General features: G+C 42.4%; 1 protein-coding gene across 3 annotated transcripts in view; it reads left to right on the top strand.

Moving 5' to 3' along the window:
- LOC137645900 (fumarate hydratase, mitochondrial-like) overlaps positions 1–9,348 on the top strand; it is a 73,354-nt gene extending 64,006 nt beyond the window's left edge. For all 3 annotated transcript variants that reach the window (XM_068378935.1, XM_068378936.1, XM_068378937.1), the window contains one exon: positions 8,723–9,348. In XM_068378935.1, the coding sequence (XP_068235036.1) occupies positions 8,723–8,854 (132 nt within the window). In that variant the 3' untranslated portion in view covers positions 8,855–9,348. The remainder of the gene's footprint in view (positions 1–8,722) is intronic.
- The last annotated feature ends 713 nt before the right edge of the window (positions 9,349–10,061 follow it).

Consider the following 10,061-nt stretch of genomic DNA (forward strand, 5'->3'; position numbering starts at 1 on the left):
ACTCAAACCTCCACGCTCTTCGTCTGACTGCCTTCAGACTTTCGAAAGACTCTCAAGAGCTAGGGGCTTTTCGAAGGAGGCAGCCAGAGCGATTGCCAGAGCAAGGAGGACATCCACTCTCAGAGTCTATCAGTCTAAAGGGGAAGTCTTCTGAAGCTGGTACAAGGCCAATGCAGTTTCCTCAACCAGTACCACTGTAACCCAGATTGCTGACTTCCTGTTACATCTAAGGAACGTAAGATCCCTTTCAGCTCCTACGATCAAGGGTTACAGAAGTATGTTGGCAGCGGTTTTCCGCCACAGAGGCTTGGATCTTTCCACCAACAAAGATCTACAGGACCTCCTTAGGTCTTTTGAGACCTCAAAGGAACGTCGGTTGTCTACTCCAGGCTGGAATCTAGACGTGGTCCTAAGGTTCCTTATGTCATCAAGATTTGAACCTCTCCAATCAGCCTCTTTTAAGGACCTCACATTAAAAACTCTTTTCCTCATGTGCTTGACAACAGCTAAAAGAGTAAGTGAGATCCACGCCTTCAGCAGGAACATAGTTTTCACATCTGAAACGGCTACATGTTCCTTGCAGCTCGGTTTTTTGCTAAAACGAGCTTCCTTCACGTCCTTGGCCTAAGACGTTCGAGATCCCAAGCCTGTCCAACTTGGTGGGGAACGAACTGGAGAGAGTACTTTGCCCAGTTAGAGCTTAGGTACTATCTAAAAAGGTCATAACCTTTACGAGGACAATCAGAAGCCTTATGGTGTGCTATCAAGAAGCCTTCTCTTCCAAGGTCTAAGAACTCAGTTTCTTACTAAATCAGGCTTCTGATTAGGGAAGCACATTCTCATCTGAAGGAAGAAGACCTTGCTTTGCTGAAGGTAAGGACACATGAAGTGAGAGCTGTGGCTACTTCAGTGGCCTTCAAACAGAACCGTTCTCTGCAGAGTGTTATGGATGCAACCTATTGGAGAAGCAAGTCAGTGTTCGCATCATTCTATCTCAAAGATGTCCAGTCTCTTTACGAGAACTGCTACACCCTGGGACCATTCGTAGCAACGAATGCAGTAGTAGGCGGGGGCTCAGCCACTACATTCCCATAATCCCATAACCTTTTTAACCTTTCTCTTGAATACTTTTTATGGGTTGTACGGTCGGCTAAGAAGCCTTCCACATCCTTGTTGATTTGGCGGGTGGTCAATTCTTTCTTGAGAAGCGCCGAGGTTAAAGGTTGTGATGAGGTCCTTTAGTATGGGTTGCAGTCCTTTATACTTCAGCACCTAAGAGTCGTTCAGCATCCTAAGAGGACCGCTACGCTCAGTAAGGAAGACGTACTTAATAAAGGCAGAGTAATGGTTCAAGTCGTCTTCCTTACCAGGTACTTATTTATTTTATGTTATTTTTGAATAACTAATAAAATGAAATACGGGATACTTAGCTTCTTTGTTAACATGTATGCTGGTCTCCACCCACCACCCTGGGTGTGAATCAGCTACATGATCATCGGGTAAGATTAATATTGAAAAATGTTATTTTCATTAGTAAAATAAATTTTTGAATATACTTACCCGATGATCATGATTTAATTGACCCACCCTTCCTCCCCATAGAGAACCAGTGGACCGAGGAAAAAATTGAGGTGGTGTTGACAAGAAGTACTGGAGTACCTGACCACAGATGGCGCTGTTGTGTACACCCCCACCTGTATAGCGATCGCTGGCGTATCCCGACCGTAGATTTCTGTCGGGCAACAGAGTTGACAGCTACATGATCATCGGGTAAGTATATTCAAAAATTTATTTTACTAATGAAAATAACATTTTACGTACGTAAAACAATCTCTCTCTCTCTCTCTCTCTCTCTCTCTCTCTCTCTCTCTCTCTCTCTCTCTCTCTCTCTCTCTCTCTCTCTCTCTCTCGTAAATTGTTTTCCTGCTTTGCTACGTACTATACTGTATAATTTATATTTGTAAGGTAACATATTTTGTAAATGCTTTTACTGTAAATACTATGTACTGTATCATTATTTATCACTATCATCATGCGCGTTAAGTGCCTTGTTTGTTCTGAGCATGGTTGTTTACTGAGCATACACGCCGTCGTTTCAGGCGGCGTCATAAAGAAAAACATTTCATTTGGAAGTCCTAAGAAAAATACGTAAACTAAAACATTGGTAATAAAAAAATCAACATACAGTACTGTATAATCAATATAATCGATGCAAAAACTAACCTATACATATATGTGTACTGTACACTAAATGAGTTTGTTTCTTCATTATGATCAGAGATGAACGTAAACAAAACATTGGTTGCCATTTTTTATCGTGCTTTTTAGGTGTTTAGGAAACGCATGATATAAAATCGCCTTTAATATTTGTGCCTGTTTTAGTTTAGGGTGCTGTAGTACATGCATTAAGTGTTCTGTACATTAAAGGGTGGTTTGTTAACAGTACTACGTACAAGGGAAGGTTTTAAAAGTCCGAATATACATGTTAAATAAATAGGTAAATATGATGTCACTACTTCGCGGATTTTCACCTATCGCGCCCGCGTCTGGAACCTATCTACCGCGATAAACGAGGGTTCACTGTATATATTTTTCAAATTGCCCTAACAGCCTTAATTTTTGTCATAGAGAGGTCAGGTTGGTCTCATTCTCTTGGAAAATGCCTGAATTTTCTCAAAAAATTATCAAAAAAAAAAAAAAAAAAATGTAAATAGCATTTTTTTGCAGGGACGTACCGGTACGTCCATGGTGGTAAAGGGATGTGTTTTGTGAAACGTACCAGTACGTCCTTTGGGGGTAAAAGGGTTAATCTCTTCTAACAACTCCCTTGTCACATTAGTGTTTTCATCAGAGCACAATGGTGGTAGCAAATACCCAGACACGGTATTCTTGGTATGGCAGAGAGAATACTCAGTCAATTATTTTCTTTGCTTGACTACTGTCCGTCTAGCCATTAGAAGATGGAGTTAGACGGGAGACAACTCGATTACCTTCAGCAATCCAATTCAGTGTCAAATGACTTTCACAGACAAGGAAACTTCTTGGCAGTCATTCCGACCAGGTGGACTCCAATATTGGGCTTTGAGGGATCTTTTTCTCCCTCAGTTAGCCATGTAAGCCTTGTAACTGGCAGGAATTAAGGATGAGATGTCAGACCAGGATGTCCGATATCCAGAATTTTTCAAGACCCGGTTAATCAGTATGGGGTAACCAGGCTCCTCTAGTAGAGGCTATCCAACATCTTTGGAATGCTTATATGCTTCCCACCCCTTCTGTCTGAGGAGGAGACTCATTCATTGAAGGACATCAACAGAGCAGTTGATGACCCTGATAGTTCCACAGTGGGAGCAAGTAAAATAACAACACAGGACCTCTATTCCTGCCTGCAGAGATATTGAGAAAACTTCTCTCCTTTCCAGAGCTACTCATAATACGATCAGCCGTGTCCTTACAGCCCCTCACCTTTAGGGTATTCAAACCCGTCTCCTTCAGAGGCTTCTCACTAGCCCTAATGAAAAGGATGCCTGGATACCCCATGAAGTCGTTGGCTGCCTTTCATCAGGCAAAGTGGTCTATCAACTAAGATTAAGATCCTGGAAAGAGGCCTCGCACTGCACGATATCCTTCTGTCTCCCTGGAAAGCGAAGCTTTCTATACCTCGGGGAAGAAAGACTTACTTGGTCTCAACTGTGACAGGATGCCGCTCGGCTTTGAGCCTCGCCTGCCATTTTGAACAGAGTCACCTTTTCCTCGACAGAATTGTCACTCCTCTTTCAGTCTCTAGTTTACTGGTTCCCAAATCAGAAGTTACACCTCCTCCTCAATGTGTAATTCTAGTACTTCATGCCATTAGTCAGTCCTCAGAACATGACTTGACTCTCAAGATGGTTCTATCGTATTAGCTTTGGCCTCGGCTATGAGTGTCAGCAAAGGAAGTGGTCTTTTCTACGACAGATCTCGGCCAGGGGACGGAGGTCTAGTAACACGCGACTTCATCCTTGGGTCCGTTGCCAAGTCCCAGACTCCAGCTGTAGCAATCCAGAGGTTTGGGCCCTTCCAGATTAAATGCCTCCATAACTTTGATTCAGGTCATTTGTTACTACCTGTATGTACCATAAGAGCTAGGAGGTGTCATAAGTGCTCTGCGGTAGCTTACCTGGACGTTTAAGTTTCCGTGAACATTAGCAGGGTCAAGAGGAGTCACCGAGAATACTATCTCTTCTTGGATCCGACAGGATATAGATCTGTCTCTGAACTCAGACTATCCTCCAAAAGTTGTTTGATGTTAGGGGCATACTATGTCTCTAGCATTTATAAAGCACCAATCTGGGATGCAGGCTTTTCAAACTGGTGTGTGGAAGCGCCAGACTAACTTCCCAGCCACGACCTGCAAGATGTTACCCACAGGAACCTGGATACCTACGGTTTACGATAAACTCGGCTCCTTTGTAGTTAAAGTAGCAGGCAGTTGAGTGCCAGCATTTCCCGAGATTAGTCTGGGATAAACGGTAGATTAACTGGCCTCTCCTTTTATCTTACCCTCTCAGGGCACAGCACCCATGGAACTCAGCAAGCTGACCTCTGATATCAGGTAAAAACTATATCCATGTATAGCCTAAAATATGAAAAGTATTTGTTATATCCCCTTCCTCCTAGCGAAGGGGAGTCGTGCAATGGTTTTGTTAAGTCTAAAGTTCAACTCCAGACAATCCCTTACCTGGTCAAGTCACAGTGCTTAGTTCACACAATCACACCAGTTGCACAGGCCTTTACCACTCTCATACATTCTGAGAGTTAGCAAGGTGTCAGTGTCTATTAACCTCGTGTGGAGCACAGAATCACAACCCAGATCCGAATCACAACCTGGATCAGAAAGCAGTCAGTTGGTTTAGGACTTTCACCCACCTAAGGACGAGTCTCCACTGTAAAGAGCAAAAGGATTTGTGTTCGTGTCAGAACAAATGACAAATTTGGAAACTATTTCTATTTTTCCTAACCATACAAACCTTGAGCTCTTTATTCATAACTATTCTGCTATCACCTAACCCCCAGGAAAATCCTGCCTGCTATTATAAAGTGAAGGTATTTCACTGGTGTGTGAGCGGGATGGTTGGTCTATAGCCACTAAACCCCCCCCCCCCCCTCTGATAACTAGTGGTGGGTAGTTGTACCTTGCTAAAAAGTCTAATGAATAGTTTTCAGCATTATATGCCCCCTGTGGCCGCGGGGGCATATAAAAATTAGAATAGCGCCAACGTTATCCCTGCGTGTCGTAAGAGGCGACTAAAAGGGACGGGACGAGGGGGCTGGGAACCCCCTCTCCTGTAAAAAAATTCCTGCGAGACATCGACAAGGAGATGGAGCTGGGGGGAGAGTGACTGCTCCCCGCACTCTAGTTTTGGGGTGTTTAAATGTGCGTGGATGTAGTACGATAGAGAGTAAAAGATGTGAGATTGGAAGTATGTTTAGAAGTAGAAGGATGGATGTATTGGCCTTGTGTGAGACAAAGATGAAAGGAAAGGGTGAAGTGATGTTTGGTGAAATGTCTGGTAGAGTGTCTGGGATTGAAAGGGGAAGAGCGAGAGAGGGTGTGGCGTTATTGCTGAGTGAATGGATGACAGGTAAAGTAGTGGAATGGAAGGAGATATCATCTAGGTTAATGTGGGTAAGGGTTAGGTTGGGTAGGGAATGTTGGGCGTTTGTCAGTGCGTATGGGCCAGGTAGTGAGAAAAGTGAAGAAGATCGGAATGAGTTCTGGAATGATTTAACTAGGTGTGTAGAAGGACTGGGTAGAAGGAATTATGTAGTTGTTATGGGTGACTTAAATGCTAGAGTGGGCGCTGGAGAGGTAGAAGGTGTCATTGGTAAGTATGGCGTACCAGGTGAAAATGAGAGTGGTGAGAGACTGGTAGACATGTGTGTTGAACAAGAGATGGTAATAGGTGCTAGCTTCTTTAAAAAGAAAGATAAGAATAATTATACATGGGTAAGAGTGGCAAATGGAAGAGTAGTAGAAAGGGCATTAATGGATTATGTGTTGGTAACTAGAAGAATGTTTGGAAGATTGAAAGACGTGCACGTGTTTAGGGGTATGGCTAACGGTATGTCTGATCATTTTTTGGTGGAAGGAAAATTAGTTGTAGCAAAAGAGTGGGGGAATAGAGTAGGTGGATGTAAAAGGGAGGTAGTGAGGATTGAAGAGCTAATAAAACCGGGGGTAAAAAGTAAATATCAGGAAAGGTTGAAAATGGCATATGATGAGGTGAGAGTAAGAGAAACTGGTAATTTAGAGGAGGAATGGAAGTTAGTAAAAGAAAATTTTGTTGAGATTGCAAGTGATGTATGTGGCAAGAAGGTTGTTGGAGGTAGCATGAGGAAGGGCAGTGAATGGTGGAATGAAGGAGTGAAGGTGAAAGTGGAAGAGAAGAAGAGGGCTTTTGAAGAATGGCTGCAGAGTAATAGTATAGAGAAGTATGAAAAATATAGAGAGAAAAAGGTGGAAGTAAAGCGCAAGGTACGTGAGGCAAAGAGGGCAGCTGACCTGAGGTGGGGTCAGGGATTGGGTCAGTCATATGAAGAGAATAAGAAGAAGTTTTGGAAAGAAGTGAAGAGAGTAAGGAAGGCTGGCGCAAGAATTGAAGAGACAGTGAAAGATGGAAATGGAAGGTTGTTAAAAGGAGAGGAGGCAAGGAAAAGGTGGGCGGAATATTTTGAAAGTTTGCTGAATGTTGAGGATAATAGGGAGGCAAATATAACTGCTGTTCCAGGTGTTGAGGTGCCAGTGATGGGAGATGAGAATGAGAGAGAGATAACAATAGAGGAAGTGAGGAGAGCACTAGATGAAACGAGAGTAGGAAAAGCATCTGGTATGGACGGTGTGAAAGCTGAGATGTTGAAGGAAGGGGGTGTGACTGTACTTGAATGGTTGGTGAGATTGTTTAATATGTGTTTTGTGTTGTCAATGGTACCAGTAGATTGGGTTTGTGCATGTATTGTACCACTATATAAGGGTAAGGGAGATGTGCATGAGTGTTGTAATTCAAGAGGTATTAGTTTGTTGAGTGTAGTTGGAAAAGTGTATGGTAGAGTACTGATTAATAGGATTAAGGATAAAACAGAGAATGCAATCTTGGAAGTACAGGGTGGTTTTAGAAGAGGTAGGGGTTGTATGAATCAGATTTTTACAGTTAGGCAGATATGCGAGAAATATTTAGCAAAAGGTAAGGAGGTGTATGTTGCGTTTATGGATCTGGAGAAAGCATATGATAGAGTTGATAGGGAAGCAATGTGGAATGTGATGAGGTTATATGGAGTTGGTGGAAGGTTGTTGCAAGCAGTGAAAAGTTTATACAAAGGTAGTAAAGCATGTGTTAGAATAGGAAATGAAGTGAGTGATTGGTTTCCGGTGAGAGTGGGGCTGAGACAGGGATGTGTGATGTCGCCGTGGTTGTTTAACTTGTATGTTGATGGAGTGGTGAGAGAGGTGAATGCTCGAGTGCTTGGACGAGGATTAAAACTGGTAGGCGAGAATGACCATGAATGGGAGGTAAATCAGTTGCTGTTTGCGGATGATACTGTACTGGTAGCAGACACAGAAGAGAAGCTTGACCGACTAGTGACAGAATTTGGAAGGGTGTGTGAGAGAAGGAAGTTGAGAGTTAATGTGGGTAAGAGTAAGGTTATGAGATGTACGAGAAGGGAAGGTGGTGCAAGGTTGAATGTCATGTTGAATGGAGAGTTACTTGAGGAGGTGGATCAGTTTAAGTACTTGGGGTCTATTGTTGCAGCAAATGGTGGAGTGGAAGCAGATGTACGTCAGAGAGTGAATGAAGGTTGCAAAGTTTTGGGGGCAGTTAAGGGAGTAGTAAAAAATAGAGGGTTGGGCATGAATGTAAAGAGAGTTCTATATGAGAAAGTGATTGTACCAACTGTGATGTATGGATCGGAGTCGTGGGGAATGAAAGTGATGGAGAGACAGAAATTGAATGTGTTTGAGATGAAGTGTCTGAGAAGTATGGCTGGTGTATCTCGAGTAGATAGGGTTAGGAACGAAGTGGTGAGAGAGAGAACGGGTGTAAGAAATGAGTTAGCGGCTAGAGTGGATATGAATGTGTTGAGGTGGTTTGGCCATGTTGAGAGAATGGAAAATGGTTGTCTGCTAAAGAAGGTGATGAATGCAAGAGTTGAGGGGAGAAGTACAAGAGGAAGGCCGAGGTTTGGGTGGATGGATGGTGTGAAGAAAGCTCTGGGTGATAGGAGGATAGATGTGAGAGAGGCAAGAGAGCGTGCTAGAAATAGGAATGAATGGCGAGCGATTGTGACGCAGTTCCGGTAGGCCCTGCTGCTTCCTCCGGGGCCTTAGATGACCGCGGAGGTAGCAGCAGTAGGGGAGTCAGCATTATGAAGCTTCATCTGTGGTGGAAATGTGGGAGGTTGGGCTGTGGCACCCTAGCAGTACCAGCTGAACTCGGTTGAGTCCCTGATTAGGCTGAAGGAACATAGAGAGTAGAGGTCCCCTTTTTGTTTTGTTTCATTGTTGGTGTCGGCTACCCCCCAAAATTGGGGGAAGTGCCTTGGTATATAGATAGATAGATAGTAAAGAGCTCAAGGTTTGTGTAGTTAGGAAAAAGACAAATTATTTCCAAATACATCATAATTTATAATTCAAATGTTGTTGCATTCATCAATTTCCAAAGATTTAAAATTTTATTTTGTGTTTCAGGCTGCCAAGATTGCAAAGACAGCTCATAAGGAGGGTTCAACCTTGAAAGAAACTGCATTGAAACTAGGCTATCTATCAGAGGATGAATTTTCCAAGTGGGTTCGACCTGAGGATATGCTGGGTCCCAAGTAAAAGAATTATACAAGAAGAATGATACTCAGTGATGGGTTGGATAAGAATAAAAATGATTTGTACCAAGTTCTAAAGCAAAGTCAAATACAGTCAGTAGTTCCATAACTAGTTACTACGCGGGGCAAAATTTAGTCATCCGTCAGTGGCCAAAAGTTAATATTTTACAATATTCTGAAAATAAAAACTAGTGATGATAATATTTGTGCTTGTGTATGGGTATTTATGAACTAGAACACTGCACATAAAAGTGTAGATAGATTTTGTATGCAAATGTATCATAATGTTAAAACAAATTTGAACTATTTTCATATGGCTTATAGTAGGAATACCGGTATGTCTTATAATAATTTTGTTGTGTTTCATATATTTACTTTTAAAACATTAACACCTGCAAATAGGTGGTTAAATGTGCTGTATATAACTTGCATTATCTTTGGTGTCCTGATAATATTTTGTTGTGAAAAATTTACATAAAATGGATTTATGTTCTTAAAGCATGGTTTTTAATTCTTTTTTCCTTGTGTATAAATGGGGAAATCCAGTCTAGTACAGTTATGATAATTTTTGTAATAGTGTCAGTTCAGAGAAACTCAAGAAGTTGATGTGTTCTAAGTACTGAAAAAAGAGGACCAATGATAAGCATAATTTTAAATATTAAACTTAGCCGGTGAATATATAAATAGCCGACGTCTCCGACGGTCGACAGATTCCAAAAACTCGCGAGCGATCGTCATGAAGGTTGTCGGGTGTGCCCACCAGCGCCGACTATCGGCCAGATACCGCATATACTTCTCAACCAAACCAGTTCTTCTCTGTCGGTAGTCCAGACAACATTGGTTCCGCTCGCGCTTGACCTCGAGTTTTCTACTGAATTGGTGAAGTACTTGGTTTTGGTTTTATTGCTTTCGCTGTGTTGGTTTTTTGCTTCAATAAAACTCTTGAAACCCTTTTTTGATTTTTGTTGATGAACTTGGCTTCCCTATTGGCATTCATGAACCTTCAATGCGTGAAATGTTATTGGCTATTCAAGCGTTGGGTGAGAAGGTCGAAACCTTGGCATCGGACAGAAACCAGCTTATGTCCGACGTTAAGCTTTTAAGAGTCAAAGTGGAAAGTGCAACTAATGTGTTTAGTGTTGCGACGGAGGGTTCGTCTGTTCGTGCTTGTCGCTTACCTAGTCCGAGACCTCTTTCAAGCTCCCCTGCAC

The sequence above is a fragment of the Palaemon carinicauda genome, chromosome 8, assembly GCF_036898095.1.
Source record: "Palaemon carinicauda isolate YSFRI2023 chromosome 8, ASM3689809v2, whole genome shotgun sequence".
Classification (NCBI taxonomy): Eukaryota; Metazoa; Arthropoda; class Malacostraca; order Decapoda; family Palaemonidae; genus Palaemon; species Palaemon carinicauda.